Raw genomic sequence first — 19,603 nt, 5'->3', positions numbered from 1 at the left:
TCATTTACCTTCAACATCCAAAGAGGCAGTGCCAGACACTGATCCTCCTTGATTTGTAGCTCTAACTTGATATACTGTGGCGTCATCATCTGTTACATTTGTAATGATTAGCTGGTGGTATCCACCCTTGAATTCCTGTATTTTGATCTTTTCACCATCTGACATGATCTCTTTGCCCTGCCTGTACCATTTGACGATTGGTTTAGGATGACCAGTAACTTTGCAGACAAATGTGGCATTAGCTTGAAATTTCACATTCAGATTTCTGAGTTCTTCCTTGAAATGTGGAGCTTGAATTGGTACATCAGATTTTGGAATGACTGGTTGTGATACCTCACTCCACTCGCTTTCGCCACCTAGATTTTCACATTTTACACGGAACTCATATTCAAGGCCTTCAATAAGGTCTTTCACAGAGTATACGGTTTCACGAATTTCATCTGTTGTTACAGAAATCCACTTGTTTTGTTTCTTCTCACGCTTCTCGAGATAGTATGTTCTGATCTTTGCACCTCCATCACTCGCAGGTGGCTTCCATGAGACAACACAAGAATCTTTTGTGACAGCACTTGCTACTGGCTGACCAGGTTGTCCTGGTTTTTCTGTAAAGAATAAAAAGATTGAAACATTGAAGTGAACTTTCCGTAGCAATTACAGAGGCATACTGAACTGGATATTCAGTGTGCACTTACCAAATGGAGGCTTCATAATGACAACTGATGAGACTTCCAGTGCTTCGCTAATTCCATATGTATTCTGAGCAGAAACACGGAAATAATAGCCTGCGTTTTCAGTTAGATTAACAATTCTACAAGTTGTGCCTGAAATGCTTGAAGACACAAGTTCCCATTCTGCTCCTTCCTTGGCTTCACGTTTCTCTATGATGTAATTTGTTATCATGGCACCTCCATCATCTTCTGGTGGTTTCCAGCTAATCACTACGGAGTTCTTCAGTACAGATTCTATAACGATTGGCCCTTCTGGTTTATCTGGCTTATCTGTGAAACAGAAAGCAGTGTCTTTTTAGTTCTTTCTTTCTTTTGCCACTCAGTATTTTAGAAAATATTCCACAAATACACAGAAAATAGAATTATTTACCTTGTATTTCCACATTGAGTACAGTGTCAACTGTTCCAAATGTGTTGCTGAGTTGCACTTTGTACTTCCCAGCATGAGTTTTGTGCTGGACATTCTTAATTGCAAGATGAGTATAATGCTCTGTGTTCTCAATAGTGACTGATTCTGATCCTCTCAGAGGTTTGTTGCCATGGAACCAAGTTATCGCTGGTACTGGTCGGCCAATATACATGACGTGAAGGCGGAGAGTGCCACCAGCACCAGCATAATATTTCTCTTTCAATGGGAAGCCAGGGTGGAACTGAGGAGAAGCCTGCAACAGCAGCTTGCCACTAGTTTCAATTTCTCCGACATCATTGGTAGCCATACAAGTGTAGAGACCTTCATCCTCTTGTTCATCTGTTAATACTGTCAGCGTATGGTTGCGTCCATCAGATGACATTTTGTATTTTCGACTTTGCACCAACTCTTTGCCAAAGCGGTACCATTTAATATCAGGAAGAGGTCTCCCAACAATCTGGCATGTCAGCTGAGCTGCTTCACCCAGTTTAGCTGTAACATCCTGCATTTCCTTTCTTATGGCAGGTGCTTCTCCAGCTAAAAGAAAGAAAAAATAAAAATAATGATAACTAATCCAAAATATTCCTCTATTATTATGTTACTGAAATGTAACATTCATTTACACTTGTGCCTCTTACATGTGAACAGTTGGACTGTGCCTTAGGACAGTCATGTTGGCAAATAATTTGTAAAGCATATTCAGTGAGGCACTGTGGTATATGACACACGAGATCACAGCAGTATTGCAGCAAATTCAACAGTGTATTTTTTACTTACACGTTAATTTAGTTTTCACTGCCATAGCAGTCCTTCGGGGTCTGCTGAGGCCAGTCTGGTTTTCTGCAAAAACACGGAATTCATATTCGGTGGCCTCCAATAAGCCTCCTACTGTAAACTGTCTGTCCTTGATGAGTTCTTTATTGCATTTTTTCCAGGTGCTTTCTCCAGACTGTCGATATTCAACCCAGTAGCCAAGGATCTCTTTGCCACCATCACTTTCAGGTCGTTCCCATTCTATTGTAATGCTGTCCTTGGATATTGAAGTGATCTCAATTTCTCCAGGTTGGCTTGGTTTGTCTGAAAATTGCAAGATATACAGAAATTAAATTCTTTTCCAAATTACTAAATTGTTCTTCACAAGATCTATTAATGCAAACATTTTCTTACCAAATGGATCCTTGCATACGACTGGTTCAGAAGCAGGACTTGCTTCACTTTCACCAATTTCATTTTGAGCAACAACACGGAACTGATATTCAGCGTCTGGAACAAGTCCTGTGACTGTGTACATTGTAGTAGTGATCTGCGTTTTGTTATGCCGGACCCATTTTTCTGTAGATGTTTCTTTACGTTCAATGTAGTACCCAGTTACACGAGAACCACCATCATCTTTAGGTCTGGACCAGGACAAGTTAACTGAACTCTTTGTGACATCAAGCACTTCAGGCGGGTTGTTTGGAGGCTCTGGAGGATCTGAAAATAATGACAAGAACGTAATTAGTAGAAATAATAAGACCATAGCATTCAACTATATGCTCATTCTATTTCACTTGTGGAAGCGTATTGTAGTAAGTAAGCAGTAACCATTACAAAAAGTTTTAAAAAATATAAAATGGGGACTTACTCAGAGGTGTCTTTGGTACTGCTGGTTCTTCAGATTTGAGAGATTTGCTAATGCCAAAATGATTTTCTGCAGAAACACGGAAGTGATATTCCACGTTTTCTTTTAGACCTTTCACTACCAGTGATGTTCCTTTTACTCTAGAATCAACAGTGTACCAGGCAGCCTTTGGTACTTCTCTTCTCTCGACAATATAACCTAGTATATCTGCCCCGCCATCGTCTGCAGGAGGTCTCCAGCTTACTCTGACAGAACGGGCTTGTATATCGTCATACTCAAGAGGCCCTTCTGGTGGATTTGGAATGCCAATCACTCTGACTTTAATATACACAGCTTTCTTGCCACACTTGTTTTCAAGTGCCAGATCATAGGTGCCAGAATCTTCTCTTTCTGCATCTTTGATCACAAGTTCTGTGTGAGTTTCGGAAGTTGCAATCATGGCCCTCTTGCTGATATCCTGTCCTTCTTTTGTCCATTTGCATATCGGGATGGGCTTACCCTTAATGGGTATTGTAAGCCTGATAACTCCACCTTGTCTTACCATGAGACCTTCCTGGTATTTTTCATCAAGTTCATAGTCAGGATATTCTGTAAAGAAAATCAACATCTCAGGCAATATGCATTTTACAGGCAAATGCTTTAGCTAAATACTTCTTTAGGACAGCTTTCAGTAGGATTTAAGATGTGAAGTGTCTTACCAAGCATTTCTGTTATTTTGACCGTTCCTGGCACTTCAGCAGGTTCTCCTGGCCCACCAGCATTACAAGCTAGCACACGGAATCTGTACTCTGCACCTTGTGGTAGGTGTGTCAAAGTGTATTCACGAATCTTGGTGGGAGTGGTATTACATTTGGTCCATTCAAATTGATCTACCTTCTGCATCTCAATTAAGTAGCCAGTGACTTTAGAGCCACCTTCATCTTCTGGTGGACTCCAAGCCAGAGAGACAGATGTTCTTGTGGTGTCAGTGACTCTTGGATTCTGAGGTTTCCCTGGAGGAGCTGGAAGAGAAGACCATATGAGGGCTCAGTAAGATCTTCTTTATGAAGATTTAAAACACGTAACTTCCAGCATACAATTCGTATGAAGTCATAGGATTTATACAGGGAAACTTGGAATAAAAGATTTTCACAAATGTTTTTCTTGGTTTCTTCCAGTCAGACTCCCATCTGCTCTTCATAAATGTACACAGGTAAATTTCCAAATTACCAGAAAGAGTGACTTTCAGTAGGATCATTCCATTCTGCCATAATATGCTTAGCCTACGTAGGAAATAACTTACCAATTGGATCCCTGGCAACAACAGACTTGGAAGGACGACTAGGTTTCCCAGCACCTCTTGCATTGATTGCTGTAATGCGGTGTTCGTATTCCAATCCTTCAACCAACCCAGTGGAACGATATCGAGTCATAGTGACTGGAACTTTATTTGCACGAATCCATCTATCTGCTCTCACTTCCTTGCGTTCTACAATATAACCAGTAATCTGTGAGTCACCATCATCATCTGGAGGATGCCAAGTTAACGTCATACCATCTCGAGAGACATCAAACACTTCTGGAGTGCCAGGAGGGCCAGGGATACCTGTAAAAAGAGAACACAGACTTACTGAAAATAGCATCAAATCATTTTACACAGAGAAATATGCAATGTACTATGAGTGATAACATAGTATCAACATCATATCAAATTTGATTTTAATAAAAAAATATAAAACTAATTTACAAACGAGGCCAATGAAATAATCCTGCAAATTTTCAGTAATGGTAGGTAGATAGCTAACAGTAGATCTAAGCATAAAGTCCATGCTTACTGTCCATGTTCTCTGTGGTGCATTTGCAATACCTAAATACCTTTATGAATGAGGATTTTCCCCAGAAACATACGAAGGCTACAGTGTACCATAATGCATCCCATTATTTGGCAAAATAAAGTAGCAATGTTTAGGATAATCTCATCTATGTGTGCCCACATAAACCATTTAAATATGCATATTTTATCCTTAAAGGTAGACTTACGAATTCTGCTCTTGCATTCTATAATCTCAGATTGCAGGTAAGATCCAATTCCGAAACGGTTTGTAGCAGCCACACGGAACACATATTCTGCACCTTCAACAAGCCTGGTGAATTTGTATGTTGTTCTGGTTACTGACTCTGAAACTGGCAGCCATCCGGGGCGGTGAGCATCACGCTGCTCTACCACATAGCCACTAAGTGTAGCTCCACCATCCAGCTCAGGTGGCTCCCAGGAGATGGTTACGTAATTTGAATCAATTTCATCAATTCGGATAGGTCCAACAGGTGGCCCAGGTTTGTCTATGAGAAATAAAATTAAGAGCCACAAAATAAGGTTGAGAGAAGAAATTATATCGGTGGGAGCAAAGTTCAGACAAAAAAAGATGATGGACAATTACTTTCAGAAGTTCTTACCAAGGATTATAACTTTTATTGTATCAGTAACTGTTCCAGTTGTGTTCTTCAGTTCAAGTATATACTCTCCAGTGTCATGAATGGTGGTCTCGCGCACTGTCAGTTTAGTCATTTTGGCAACGGTCTCCATTTTGATGCGTTCTGATTCTTTTAGTTTAGCACCAGCCAAGAACCAAGACGCAGCAGGAGGTGGCCGTCCTTCAATTGGAATAGCTAACTCAATGGGCTTGCCAGCAGGTACATGAATTGTCTTCTGAGGTATTCCAGCAAGGTCAATTGTTGGCAGAACTAAGCAAAGAAAAAAATACATTGATATTCTCAGTATCTGCTTTATAAATATTGCATTGATTTGGTGCCAGTTTCACACTGTTATTTTCAGCAGTAGATGCTTACCTTTTTGGTCCTGTACTGTTACTGCTGTGACAATCTCTCGTGGTTCTGAAACACCCTTCTGATTCTGTGCTCTGACCCTGAACAAGTACTGTTCACCTTCATTGAGAGAAATAATTGTATGTTCATAGATGGTAGGCTTTACTGTCACTACCTTCAGCCATCTTTCTGTTCCAGCTTTGCTGGCCTCAATAACATAGCCAGTCAATCTGCTGCCACCATCATGTGCTGGTTTCTCCCAAGCAAGAGTAACAGTTGATTTGGTGGTGTCAATCACTTCAAGTTTTTGTGGTACCATAGGTACATCAGATACTAATACTGCATCAGATGTTTCACAAGCTTCACCAATGCCATAAATATTTTCTGGCAGTACTCTGAAATAATACAAAGCTCCTTCCAGAAGTCCAGTAACTCTGTAAAATGTCTTGCTGCATTTAGTAGTGACAGTCTTGTAAGCTCTCATGGAAGCTTCACGTTTCTCAATTATATAATTGCTGACGGGGGCTCCACCATCAATAGCTGGAATGTCCCAAGTAAGTGTTACAGAATCTCTTGACACTTCCTTAATTCTCACTGTAGCTGGTGGACCGGGTGTATCTAAACCAAAAAGAAAATATTAGCTTTTTTCTTTGGGATCCTTTCCACAGATTGAGTTCTGAATTAAAACAAAACAAAACAACAATAATTTTTTTATTATTATTTTTTTAAAGGTTTTCATTTATAACTGGGATTGTTTAGTCTGGAGAAAAGGAGGCTCATGGGAGACTCATTGCTCTCTACAGCTACATGAAAGGAGGTTGTAGTGAGGTAGGTCTTGGAATCTTGTTCCAGATAACAGCAATAAAATAAGAGACAGATATAGAATAAGAGGCAGTGGCTTTAAGTTTTGCCAGGGGAGGTTCAGGTCGGATTTTAGAAGGAGCGGTAATGCATTGGTACAGGGTGCCCTGGGAGTGGTGGAATCATTATCCCAGGAGGTTTTCAAGAAAATGGTAGATGATTTCAAGAAAATGGCACACATGCTTTAGAGGGCATGGTGGTGGGATTAGATGATTTCAGTGGTCTTTTCCCACCTTAATTATTCTACAATTGTAGCACAGCTTTAGAACTTCACATTTTCCTCTATTTCTTTGACTTCTCAAACTATCTCATGCTGTTTAAAACTACTTTTTATTTAGAAATGACTGAATTTCTTACTCATCAATAACATGCACCATGAGTAGTCTAATAACCATATTTTATAATTGTATATAGTAGTTGTATATAATTGTATATATATATATATATATATATATATATATATATAATTGTAGTAGTACTTACCATACACTTTCACAGGAATAGTTGCTGATTTTTTTCCTGATTGATTTTCAGCTTCAATGACATACTTTCCAGCATCATAGCGGTTAACTTTATCCACAATAAGTAGAGTGTAGCTGTCCGTAGTATCAATAATGCCTCGACTTACAAGGTCAACACCCTGCTTGCTCCATGTGATTACAGGAGTGGGTCTGCCAGACACAGAGACCATTAGACGCAGGGAACCACCAGCTCTCACTGTTACTGTCTTCCTCAGGTCATCAGCAAGCTCAAGCTCAGGTTTTTCTGATGAAGGGTGCAAGAAACATGAAATGAATTAATTTTTTAGTAGTTTTGAAAGAAAATAGAATTATTCTTTAAAATACACACTGAATTCTTCAAATTACCTATTCTTTCCACAGGTTCTATTTCTGCTGACAATTCACTAAATTCACTCATACCATTCACATTTGTAGCAGCAACTCTAAATTGGTATTTCTGGGCTGTTTTAAGACCAGTTACGGTGAACTCAGCATTCCTCAGAGTGGGAGTCGTATGAGGTCGGTACCACTGTTCAGTACCTTCTTCCTTCATTTCAAGAACATAGCCTAAGATGTCAGCACCACCATCATATGTGGGCTTTGACCAGGCTAAACTTATGCTGTGCATTGTAGTGTCCACAACTCTTGGAGCTGAAGGTGCTGCAGGAGTATCTTTGAAAAACAAGAAAACATTTCACATTGATTAAGGGAACATTTTACAGTTAAAAATCGTTTATCAACAGTAAAAGCTGGGAAATGCATTTAAGATGAATTACAACTGCTTCCAAATTTTTTCAAATACTGCCTAGTTCAGTGAGTTCCTAGGTCTTCCTGAGTATCCTAGTCAAAGCATGAATTTGGGTTTATGCTCCATTATTATAAGTAAATGTTAAAATATGTTTTAAATGTGGCAACTTACATGATGGTTCCTTGCATAACATATACTGTGAAGCTTCACTAGGCTCACTGTTCCCAGCAGCATTCACTGCAGTGACGCGGAACTGGTACTGACCACCTTCCATAAGACCAGTAACTTTCAGTCTGGTATCATAAATCGTGTAATCTCTGTTCACTCGTGTCCAGCGCAGACTTTTCCTTTCACGTTTGTCTACAAGATAGTCCTTAATCTCACTGCCACCATCTGATTCTGGTTTTGTCCACTGAATTATGATGTGTTCCTTGCCAACACTCACTTCTTCGGGAGTACCAGGCTGTGTTGGGATAGCTGTTGGTTTTAAAAATGAGGGGAAAAACATAATTTTACGTATTGTTTACCTATGACAGACATTCCACACATTCTGACACAGAATGGAAGGTAGTAACACTCACTGAAAGCATTCCTGGCAATGACAGGTTCTGTTTCAAGTGGAACACCTGGCCCATATTTGTTGACACCTCTGACACGGAAGATGTACTCATTATTTTTAATAAGTTTTGTTACCACACATGACAATGTCTGACATTCGGCCTCAACAATAACCCAGTGAAGTCTGCTGGTTTCACGCCTTTCTACAATGTAGTGAGTGATTTGTGCACCTCCATCCTCCTCGGGGATATTCCACGCCAGAGTGCACTTCTCTTCAGTTATTCTGCTAACTGTGATTTTTCCTGCACATGGACCTGGTGAATCTGGGTAGAGGTAGAAATAAGTGTTATTATTAGAAAACAAAGAAAAAATTATCTCTTCTTTTATTCAGAGACACTGGTGTTTTTGTTTTTAATATACAATAAGCACGAACATTAATCACGGAAAACATACCAAGCACTTTGACAAGAACAGAAATTTGCTTTGTCCCACTGGCATTTTTCACTGTTAGAGTATATTTTCCACTATCATTTCTGTCACAGAACTTGATAATTGCAATGGCTCGTTTGCTGGTGTATTGCAGAGATATCTTTTCACACAGGTCCAATTCCTTATCGCCTTTGGACCAGAAGACTTTTGGTTCTGGTTTCCCACCAATGGCTGCATCAAGAACAAGGTCAGATCCAGCCCTAATGGTCACAACTTCTCCTTGCAATCTAGCATCGAGTTCAGCCTTTGGTGGTGCTGTCACAGGAAAAAAAAAAAAAAAAGAAAAAAAAAAGAAGAAAATAAAATAAAAATTAAATTACAAACTGCACAACAGTATTAAAAAATGGAATTCCACATATTTAGTTGTTCCAAATGAATATTTCTTACAGTATTCATCTTTGCAAATGACAGCACCAGTTGATTCAGATCCTTTGCTAATCACACCAGCTGCGTTCTTTGCTAGTACACGGAATTCATATGCTTCATCTTCACCAAGAGCTGTCACTGTGAAGAAGTTTTCTGAGACAATGGTATAATTGCATTTCAGCCAGCGTCCATCACCAGATTCATTATATGGTTTCCGCTCTATAATATATCCAATAACTTTACTTCCACCATCATAAAGTGGTGGTGACCAGCTCAGGGACACTGTAGATCTGGTGACATCCGTTACTTCTGGCCGTCCTGGTGGATCTGGAGGAATAAAACAGAAAATGAGAAATGCAGTTCTATTTTAACTTAATTTACAAAACAACTATTGGAAGTAATACTTACCAACTGGATTTTGAGCCACAACGGGTCTGGAAGCTTCACTAGCTTTGCTAACACCTGCAGCATTTAGAGCATAGGTTCGGAATTGATATTCTAGGCCTTCCACCAGCCCAGTGATTTTGAAGTTGCATTCACAGCATGGCACTTTGTTTTCCTTCACCCAAAGGATGGTGTTGCGCTCTTTCTTTTCAACCCAATATCCAATGACTTTGCTGCCACCATCATGATAGGGTTCCTCCCAGCGAATTGCCATGGCATTTGCAGACACGGAATATACTTCTGGCCTTGAAGGTGGGCTTGGTGGGACTGAATACAAATGGGAGGTTGGGAAAGTATTAGTTATTTATATAGTTATATATATATATATACACACACACACACACAGAGCAGTTAGAGAACAGCCTAAAAATAAAAATGTTACACTTACCAAATGGATGTTCAGCTACTACTGTTTTTGATTCAAGCGGTTTGCTGACTCCAAATCTGTTTTCTGAGCTTACTCGAAAACTGTATTCCTGGTATTTTGTGAGACGGGTGACTTTGATCTGTGTACGTTTTACACTCGAATTTACCAGTTGCCATGCTGTTGTTCCGGATTCACGCTTCTCTACAATGTAGTTTGTAATATCACTGCCACCATCATCCTCAGGTTCTTTCCAGGTCAACATACAGGATTCAGCAGAGACAGATGATATTTCAATTGGGCCAGTGACTGGACCTGGCCGTCCTATGACTACCACTGTGACAGTAAATGTTTTCACACCAGCAGTGTTTTCAAGTGTAAGGTAGTATTTCCCAGAGTCACCTCTCATACTGTCCTTTACAGTCAGTGTGGTTCTGTCTTTCGTTGTCCTTATGGTAACTCTCTCAGTTTCCTTCAGCCTCATCTCCTCAAGTTTCCATGTCACTTTTGGAGCTGGGCGGCCACTAATTGGTATATCAATAGTAAAAGTGCTTCCAGCTTTGCATGTTATGAGTTGTCTGCTTATTTCACTGAGGTCTGCTGTTGGTTCAATCTGTGGCTCTTTAATAATAACAGAAGAGAAAGCTTCTCTTGGCTCACTGTAGCCAGCATCATTCTTTGCCTTGACCCGGAACTCATATTCAGTGTTTTCCACAAGGCCTTCAACAGTGAAAGTAAGCTGTTTGGTTTGACCAGCTGGAATCCATTTGTCAGCGCCTTTCTGTTTCATTTCAAGAAGGTATCCAGTAACACGACTACCACCATCATGGTCAGGTTTAAGCCAAGCTAAAACTACAGAAGATTTGGTAGTATCAACGATATCTAGTCTCTTAGGTGGAGCAGGCTCTTCAGTGGCAACAACTGGTTCTGTCAATTCACAAGGTTCACCTATGCCATATTCATTTTCTGCTGACACTCGGTAGTAATATGGGACACCTTCTGCCAGATCAGTGACCTTAAAGATTTGTCGAGTGCATTTTGAACTCACCACTTGCCAGCTACGACGGCTTGCTTCCCGTTTTTCCACGATGTAGTGATGAATACGTGAACCTCCATCCAGCACAGGAGCATCCCACATTAAAGTAATAGATCCTCGGGTCACATCCTTAAATGTAATAGGACCGGGTGGGCCAGGAGTGTCCAAAACCTTGACAGTAAATGTAATAGACTTACTTCCACTGCTGTTTTCCACAGTAAAGACATATTTGCCAGCATCGTTTCTATTGCATTCCTCCACAGTCAATGTGCTAAATGAATCAGTGGTTTGAATGTCAGCACGCAGGCTCAGATTTGCATCTGCTTTGGACCACACAGCAGTAGGAACAGGTCTTCCAGAGAAGGCAATAAATAGGCGAATGCTTGCACCTGCTCTTACAATGTGAGTCTGCTTGAAGTTTGCATCAATGTCAATTTCAGGTGCGGAAAGCCTGTCTACAGTTTGGACTGATGCAGGAACTTCACAGCTTTCTCCTTTGCCAGCACCATTGACTGCACTAACTCTGAATTTATAGTGTTCTCCTGCCTCCAGATCAACTACGGTATATTTAGTAGCAAGAACAGTCTCTGCATTGACTTTCTGCCATGTTTCTAGATCAGCTTTGCACATCTCAATAATGTATCCAATTATTTCCATACCGCCATCAAAAACCGGTTTGGTCCATTCTAAGCTTACACTAGTCTTTGATGTATCTGTCACCCTTACAACATTAGGTGCACTAGGTGGGCTAACTGGTTCTCTGCATTTAATTAGCTTTGAAACATCACTTGGAGGTCCAACTCCTGCAGCATTTTCAGCCATGACATGAAATTCATATTCGTTGCCTTCAATAAGACCGGTTACTCTGTATCTGTTCTCAGCAATGGGCCTCTTACTGGACACTTTAACCCAGCGCATGCTCTTCTTTTCTCTCCTTTCTAAAATATATTCATTTATCTCACTCCCACCATCTGACTTTGGTCTGGCCCATGTCAGAGTGATACTGTCTCCTGTTACGTTGGTAGGCTCTGGTGTTCCTGGGGCATCAGGAAGAGCTAAAAGAAAAAAAAAAAAAAAAAAAAAAAAAGAAGAAGAAAAGAAAAAGAAAGGAAAAACATAATTAGAAATAGAAGTTGGTAACTCTACAGTGTTTTCCAGGGAATTAGATGGGAACTTACTGTAAGGTATTTGTGCTACAACTGGATCAGACTCCAATGGTCTGCCAACTCCAAATTTGTTTACTGCAGAGACCCGGAACTGGTACTCATTGCCTTTAATTAATTTAAGTGCAGTGTAGCTGCAAGCTTCACACTTGTCATCAACTAATGCCCACGCAATCCTGCTGGTTTCACGCTTTTCAATGATGTAGTGGGAAATAGAAGCACAACCATCGTTAGCAGGAGGCTCCCACCATAAGGTCACTTTTTCTCCAGTGATGTTTGTGAATCGTATTGGTCCACCAACTTTTCCTGGTGTGTCTGCAAAATAAAAGGTTTGGAGTTATAATTTACCGGCACTTAGAGTAAAATACCGGTATGAAAAATCATATTGAAAGCATTCGGTATGATACCTTGTACTCTGAATGTAATGTCTTCTCGTTTAGTGCCTGATGCATTTTTGGCTTCTACTGTGTACACTCCACGATGATCTCGGGTAGCATCTCTAATGAAGATTGTGCTATATCCAATACCTGTAGTTATTTCTATACTCATAGTTTTTTCAATCTCCTTGCCATCCTTAAACCACGTCACCTTAGGTACTGGTCGTCCTTTGATTAAAGCTTTAAGTCTAATGCTCTCTCCGGCTTTAACAGTTAGGCCTTCAAAGTGCTCAGGGCCAAATTCAATCGTTGGAGCAACTGAAAAAGGAAAATATAGTCTTCTTAACTCAGCAAATATAAAAGATTTATATACAGAATTATGAACTGTAAGCTTATTTTTTCCTGTTAGCACTCTCAGCAACATACTACAACAGATGAAAAATACTAAACTATTTGCTACTAACGTAACAATGATTACGTATGTCTGTCAGGTTTGGGTATTCCAGTTAGCTTCTCCTACTTTGGAGCAAAAGCAGAAATTATTCTGAGTTGAGAGGAAGGGGCAGACATATGCTTTTCTCCCCCCTGTGACTGCCCATCTTCCAGAAGGTCTACTTGGCTCCAGTACACAAACACAATTGTGTTATGAAATCTTACCATTTTCATCTCTGGTCATGATATAGCCTGAAGACTGTGAAGGTGGGCTAATAGTACCAATGGCATTTCTTGCAAGCACTCTGAATTCGTATCGATCGCCTGAACTGAGTCCTGTAACTGTATATTGGCATTCACTGACATCAGTAAAATTACATCTCAGCCACCGGTCTTCACTTCCTTGCCGTTTCTCAATACTGTAGGCCACAATCTTACTGCCTCCATCACGCAGTGGGGGGGTCCATTTAAGAGTGACTGTTTCTCTGGTGACATCAATATAATCAGGAGTACCAGGTGGATCTGAAAGGGGGTAAAAATAATGAAGAATTATTTTTATTACTGTTCACTATATTCTACAACACCAGAATTTTTCTGGGTGACTGGTTATTCACTCACCTACTGGAGAGACTGCCAAAGTAAACTTGCTTGGCTCGCTAGCTCGGCTTAGACCAGCAGTGTTTTCTGCATATACTTGGAACTGGTAATCCAGACCCTCAACTAGTCCTGTAATCCTGTATTCTCTGCTAGATATTAATGCAACATTAACTTTCTGCCACAGAATACTGTTTCTCTCCTTCTTTTCAACATGGTAGCCAATGATCTCTGAACCACCATCATAAGCAGGAGCATCCCAAGCTATGGTCATTCCATCAGCAGTTACATTGTATACAACAGGTTTGCCTGGGGCACCAGGTGTTCTGAATTGATGCTTTGCCACAACATCTGCTGAAACAAGAGGTGGGCTTACTCCATATCTGTTTTCTGCTCGGACTCTAAACTGATATTCAGTGTCTTTAACAAGGTTTGGTACTTTGAAAGTCGTTCTAGCAGCACTCGAACACACCAGCTTCCAGTTCATTTGAGAAGTTTCTCTTTTCTCAATACTGTAGCCAGTAATTTCACCTCCCCCATCATCTTCAGGAGGTTCCCACGACAAAACTACACTATCTGCTTTGACTTCGTCTAGTCTTAAGGGTCCTTTTGGCTTAGATGGTGGACCAAGAGTGATGACAGTGATTGTAAATGTTTTTCTGGAGACAACATTATCAAGAATCAAAGTATATTTGCCACCATGCTCCTTTTTCACATTCTTGATACTTAAGCTTATCTTGTTTTCAGTTTTCTTGAAACGAAGGTGTTCAGTTTCTTTAAGAGGGAGGTTGTCCTTCAGCCAGCTCATTGATGGCTTAGGTTTACCTTTATAGGGCAATTCAATGTGTAGGTTATGCCCAATTCGCACAGTCATTTGACCTCCAGGAATGTCAGAAAGGTCAGCTTCTGGTGTTATTATATGTTCTTTCACTGTAATGGGTCCAACAGTAACACCATCACTCATGCCTTTTTCATTTTTTGCAAAGACTCTGAATTCCATGACAGACAGCTCTTTAAGTTTTTCAGCTTCAAATTCACAGCTCTTGCTTGTGCCTGCATAGGTCCATTCCTTTTCACCCTGTAGTTTCTTTTCAATAACGTAGTCTGATATAATGCTACCACCATCGTAGTCAGGTTTGCTCCAATGCAATTTAACAGAAGTTTTTGTAGAATCTTTCATGGCAAGGTCTTTTATAGGTCCTGGTATGTCCGCAGCTTTCACTGGTTCAGGTGTCTCACAAGGCTCACCCAGTCCAATATCATTTTCAGCAAGAACACGGAAGAAGAATGCAGTCTTTTCTGACAGGTTAGTTAGCTTAAAGGTAGTTTGAGAACACTTCATTGTTACAGTTGACCAGGCCCTCTTTGTAGCATCTCTTTTTTCAACAACATAATTTGTTATTTCAGAGCCACCATTAATGAGAGGTGGCTCCCATACAAGTGTAACTGTGCCACGAGAAACATGCTTAAGCTGTAGCTTCTGGCAGGCAGATGGTGTGTCAAGTACCTTCACATTCACAAATGATGATTTAGGTTCTCCAACTCCATTTTCAATTGTAAGAACATACTTTCCTGTATCATCTCGGGTAACTTGAGGAATAGAAAGTAATGTTGATGATTCTGTGTTCTGTATGATATATTTTTCATCAGTCGCAAGATTTTTGTCACCCTTTCTCCATGTGACAGTTGGAGGAGGTCTTCCTTTGAATGGAATCATTATTTCCACATCTTCACCTGCTTTAGCAATGATAGAAGTCCGAAGGGCAACATCCAGATCAATCTCTGGTGCAACTGTGGAAATAGATAAAAATGAATAATGCACATTTAGAATGTAAAATTTAAAAAAAGCTCCAAAAAATAAAACCACAGAAAAGTTACTGAAAGGTACTGTACCAAGAATATCTTTAGCTTGAACAGGTTCTGTCATTTCAATAGGCTCTCCTTGTCCAGCACAATTTATAGCAGAGACGCGGAAATAGTAATTAATACTTGGCTGAAGGTGGGATACAACATACTCAGTTGTCCTCACTTCTCCCTTAGAGCTGACTATAGTCCATTCTTGTTCTTCACCCTCCCTTTTCTCGACCACATAGCTGGTAATTGGGCTTCCTCCATCATAAGCAGGTTTAATCCAGCCAAGGGTGACAGATGTCTTAGTTGTATCCACAACTTTCAATTTTGTTGGTGAGCCTGGCTTATCTGTAAGTGATAGTTTAAGAAAAGAAAGTCAGAAACAATACATACAGGTAATCATAAAAAGGAATAAAATCTCCTGCAGTTACATTGGTGCAAGCCATCTTAATTGCTTGTTGCCTACTGATCTTTAACTAATTAGATATATTGCACATTGTCTCTTACCAACAGGATCTAGGGCTCTGTAGAAGTCAGATGCTTCAGAGAATGGACCTTGTCCAGCTGCATTGACAGCACAAACTCGGAAATGATATTCACTGTTTTCAGTCAGACCTGTTACTTTCTGTCTGGTGTCACGAATGGTTTCCTTAGTAACCTTGAACCAGCTAAGACTCTTCTTGTCACGCTTTTCAAGAAAATATCCTGATATTTCGCTACCTCCATCAGCAGTGGGCCTACTCCAGACAACAGTCATAGAATTCTTGGTTATCATTGTGACTTCTGGTACACCAGGTGGTCCAGGTGCAACTAAATTAAAAAAAAATATATATACATATATGTTAGTAGATGAATACTATGTGCAAATGCCACATAGGATGATTCAGTTCCATCAGTGATTTTACATGATTCTTACCAAATGAGTTTTTGGCTATAACTGGTTCAGACTCCAAGGAATCACCAACTCCAAACTTGTTCACACCACGGACACGGAACACGTATTCATTTCCTTTGATAAGTTTTGTTGTAGTTATAATACACCCCTCCTGTTTCTCAGAAACTAAAGACCATACAACACGACTTGTCTCCCGCTTTTCAACAACATAGTGTGTTACAGGCGCACCACCATCATCTGCTGGAGGGTCCCACATTATTGTGATCTTTTCAGCAGTGACTGTCTTAAACTGTATCGGTCCAGTTGGGGGTCCAGGTTTGTCTGTATAAAGTGCCAGAAACAAGGTGTTAAGAATTTTTTAGTAGACTGTTGTTTAACAATGTTACTCAGTAATTTCTCAAGACATACCAAGTATCTGTACTCTAATGTGGGCTGATGCTGAACCCATGGCATTCTTCAATTTTAGTTCGTAGGTGCCGCTGTTGAGTCGGGTTGCATCCTTGATGAGTATAGAAGCAAATTCTGTAGTGTTCTCAATAGACAGTAGTGAACTGGTTTGCAGCTCATTGCCATTTTTGAACCATTCAATTGTTGGTATAGGCTTTCCTGAGATGCCTAATTTTAGCTTAATAGAAGTTCCTGCTTTGTATTTCACTACTTCTGTATATTCTGGTGGCACATCAATTTCAGGTGCACCTTAAAAAATAAGAATAAGAAAAAAAACAAACAAACACAAAACAGTTTAGACTTGTCATTAAAAAAAAAAAAAAGAAAAAAAAAGTAAAAATTATCAATACTTTTTCTAAGCTAACACTTACAAGCGTTTTATAAATATTGATTAAAGCTAGCCTGAGTAACTTAAATCAGAAACCTAGTATGAGTTAGAACTCTCACTACTAAAAAAAAGGTAGCCACATGTTACAAATGTCATCACTTTGGTCACGCAGCATGAGCTTACTTCTGTTGCTGAAAGAATAAAAATGCCACAACTTAAAAAATGCAGTTACAGCCGAAGATGTTAATTACAATCATGCTCAAAAAGCTCACAGTCATTCAAGTTTATTACACCAAGATAAGTTAGCTTTCCATATTAAAAAGTCTATGGTTCTACAAAACGGTGCTTCCTGTAAGCTTTCAAGCATTGTAAAACTGTTATATCATTGCAAAACACTTACCATATGTATCAACACAGGTAACAGGACCCACAACATCTGATGGATTACTAATGGAACCAATGGCATTCTTGGCAAAGACTCGGAATTCATACCGGGAATTCTGTGTCAGACCAGATACTGTGAACTGAGTCTCAATAACATTGGTGAAACTGGCTTTTGACCATCTGCCATCTGGTAGATCACGTTTTTCTACGATGTATCCAGTGATCTTGCTACCACCATCAAATGCTGGCTTCTGCCATGACAAAGTAATAGCAGTCTTGGAGATATCTGAGACACGAACATTTCTTGGTGGTTCTGTGGTAGAAAACATGAAAGTATTGCAAGTGAATAACAGTGTTTATAATAAAATTAAGAAATATTTTAGGTATTAGCTTACTCCACAAGACAGAATATCACAGCTAAAAAGAAAAAGTGCTACTTCAGTGGTTGGGTTTCTTTTATTTTCTACAGAATACATACCACAAGCATCAATTGCAAGGACCGGATCGGAAGGATGACTTGCTTTTCCAACTCCAGCTGCATTTTCAGCATAAACTCTAAATTCATAGATGAGGCCAGCGCTGATGGTGGTGACTTTAAAGTGAGTTGTGCGAATGAGGGTCTTGTTAGCCTTCTGCCATAATATACTATTCCTGTCCTTCATTTCCAAGTGGTATCCAATGACAGCGCTGCCACCATTAGTGACTGGTTCGTGCCAACCAACTGTAATACTTTCTCGGGTGACACTAGTGACCCACGGTGTGGAAGGAGGACCGGGAATAGCTGATGATATTAAAAGAAGTGATGGTTAAGGAAAGCTTTTCAACATCTGAACATTAAAATTTTGATCTGCAGTGTGAGAAGTGCGTTACTTACTGTAAGGAAGTTTGACGACTACACACTGTGAGTCAACATGATCGCTGATGCCAAAGCGGTTCTCAGCTTTGATGCGGAACTGGTATTCTTCTCCTGTTGTGAGTTTCATGACTTTAATAACAGTTCTAGCAACGGTTGCAGACACCTCGGACCAGGCAGCGGTACTTGTTTCTCTTTTCAATACAATATAGTTGGTAACTTGACTTCCGCCATCATAAGCTGGTGGCTGCCATCTCAGTGTTACACTCTCTTCAGTGATATCACTAAGGACAACAGGACCAACAGGAGGACCTGGTCTATCCAGCACAACAATATTAATGAATGACTTCGTGGTGCCACTTGAATTGGCAGCAGTAATATCATATCTGCCAGCATCAGCAGCCACACTTTCTTTAAGGTTAACAATGAAACTTTCTGCTGTCATTTCTGTGTGAAATCTTATGGTAGGCTTGATTGGAGTGCCATCTCTAGATAATGTCACCTTTGGCAATGGTTTTCCAGAAACTGGAATTTCAACTTTCAGGTTTGAACCTGCTCGAATATACACAGTATTGTGAGGGAAGCCCTTCATGTCAATCTCCGGAGATTCTGAAAATGAAAACATTTTCAAATAATTAGAAAACGCTATCTCTTCTAAAATATGAATTCAATTCAACGCATATTAACTTTCATCTGCAGCTTACCTAATTGTTCTTTAACTGTAACAGGGAGCAGTAGTTCCTTAGGATCACTTAACCCTGCTTGGTTTTCTGCAGACACTCTGAAGAAATAGTCAACATTCTCCTTAAGACCATGGACAACGTGATGAGTTGTCTTTACAACTGCACACTTAACCCATTTTTGCTGTCCTTTCTCAAGAGCTTCAATGAGGTAGCTCACGATTCTGCTTCCACCATCATGTTCCGGTTTTAGCCATGAAAGAGAAACACTGTCCTTCGTGACATTTGTCACTCCAAGCTTTTCTGGTGGGCTGGGTTTTTCTGAGAAAAAAAGTTCAACAGGTTAAGCAACATTGCAAGTTTTTCCTTTTTATGTTAGTGATTACATTGGATTGTTTGGTTTTGTGGGTTTTTTGTTTTTTTGTTTGTTTGTTTTTTTAAATTATTTTTAAATGAATTAGTATATTAGAACATTATAATGTAAAATGCAAACAAACTTTAAAATTCATGCTGCTGCTTCTCATTTTCTTTTGTAAAACCACAAACATATATACCACATACTTAACTTTCTTATTATAAACAGATTAAATATTTTATATTATTTTGAAGTAAACATTTCAGAACATGCATTGTCATATGTTACTGATTTTTTCTTTCTTTCTTTTTTTTTTTT

At 39.7% G+C, this 19,603-nt stretch overlaps 1 protein-coding gene across 1 annotated transcript in view; it reads right to left on the bottom strand.

Annotated features, from left to right (window-relative positions):
• TTN (titin) overlaps window positions 1–19,603 on the bottom strand; it is a 239,816-nt gene that overhangs the window by 8,951 nt on the left and 211,262 nt on the right. Inside the window, exons 268-298 of the mRNA XM_032445727.1 lie at window positions 18,955–19,251; window positions 18,272–18,859; window positions 17,876–18,178; window positions 17,414–17,710; window positions 16,647–16,934; window positions 16,260–16,559; window positions 15,851–16,153; window positions 15,386–15,691; window positions 13,517–15,283; window positions 13,124–13,420; window positions 12,497–12,784; window positions 12,105–12,404; window positions 9,915–11,981; window positions 9,491–9,793; window positions 9,104–9,409; window positions 8,681–8,971; window positions 8,251–8,550; window positions 7,841–8,146; window positions 7,288–7,593; window positions 6,905–7,186; window positions 5,585–6,178; window positions 5,192–5,479; window positions 4,778–5,077; window positions 4,041–4,343; window positions 3,457–3,759; window positions 2,762–3,346; window positions 2,305–2,610; window positions 1,915–2,214; window positions 1,099–1,674; window positions 693–998; window positions 9–602 (exon numbers count right to left, since the gene is read on the bottom strand). Coding sequence (XP_032301618.1) covers window positions 9–602; window positions 693–998; window positions 1,099–1,674; window positions 1,915–2,214; window positions 2,305–2,610; window positions 2,762–3,346; window positions 3,457–3,759; window positions 4,041–4,343; window positions 4,778–5,077; window positions 5,192–5,479; window positions 5,585–6,178; window positions 6,905–7,186; window positions 7,288–7,593; window positions 7,841–8,146; window positions 8,251–8,550; window positions 8,681–8,971; window positions 9,104–9,409; window positions 9,491–9,793; window positions 9,915–11,981; window positions 12,105–12,404; window positions 12,497–12,784; window positions 13,124–13,420; window positions 13,517–15,283; window positions 15,386–15,691; window positions 15,851–16,153; window positions 16,260–16,559; window positions 16,647–16,934; window positions 17,414–17,710; window positions 17,876–18,178; window positions 18,272–18,859; window positions 18,955–19,251 — 13,950 coding nt within the window. The remainder of the gene's footprint in view (window positions 1–8; window positions 603–692; window positions 999–1,098; window positions 1,675–1,914; window positions 2,215–2,304; window positions 2,611–2,761; window positions 3,347–3,456; window positions 3,760–4,040; window positions 4,344–4,777; window positions 5,078–5,191; window positions 5,480–5,584; window positions 6,179–6,904; window positions 7,187–7,287; window positions 7,594–7,840; window positions 8,147–8,250; window positions 8,551–8,680; window positions 8,972–9,103; window positions 9,410–9,490; window positions 9,794–9,914; window positions 11,982–12,104; window positions 12,405–12,496; window positions 12,785–13,123; window positions 13,421–13,516; window positions 15,284–15,385; window positions 15,692–15,850; window positions 16,154–16,259; window positions 16,560–16,646; window positions 16,935–17,413; window positions 17,711–17,875; window positions 18,179–18,271; window positions 18,860–18,954; window positions 19,252–19,603) is intronic.

This window comes from Coturnix japonica, chromosome 7 (genome assembly GCF_001577835.2).
Source record: "Coturnix japonica isolate 7356 chromosome 7, Coturnix japonica 2.1, whole genome shotgun sequence".
Classification (NCBI taxonomy): Eukaryota; Metazoa; Chordata; class Aves; order Galliformes; family Phasianidae; genus Coturnix; species Coturnix japonica.
The sequence above is the reverse complement of the archived record's forward strand: the minus strand, read 5'-3'. Positions and strand labels throughout refer to the sequence as shown.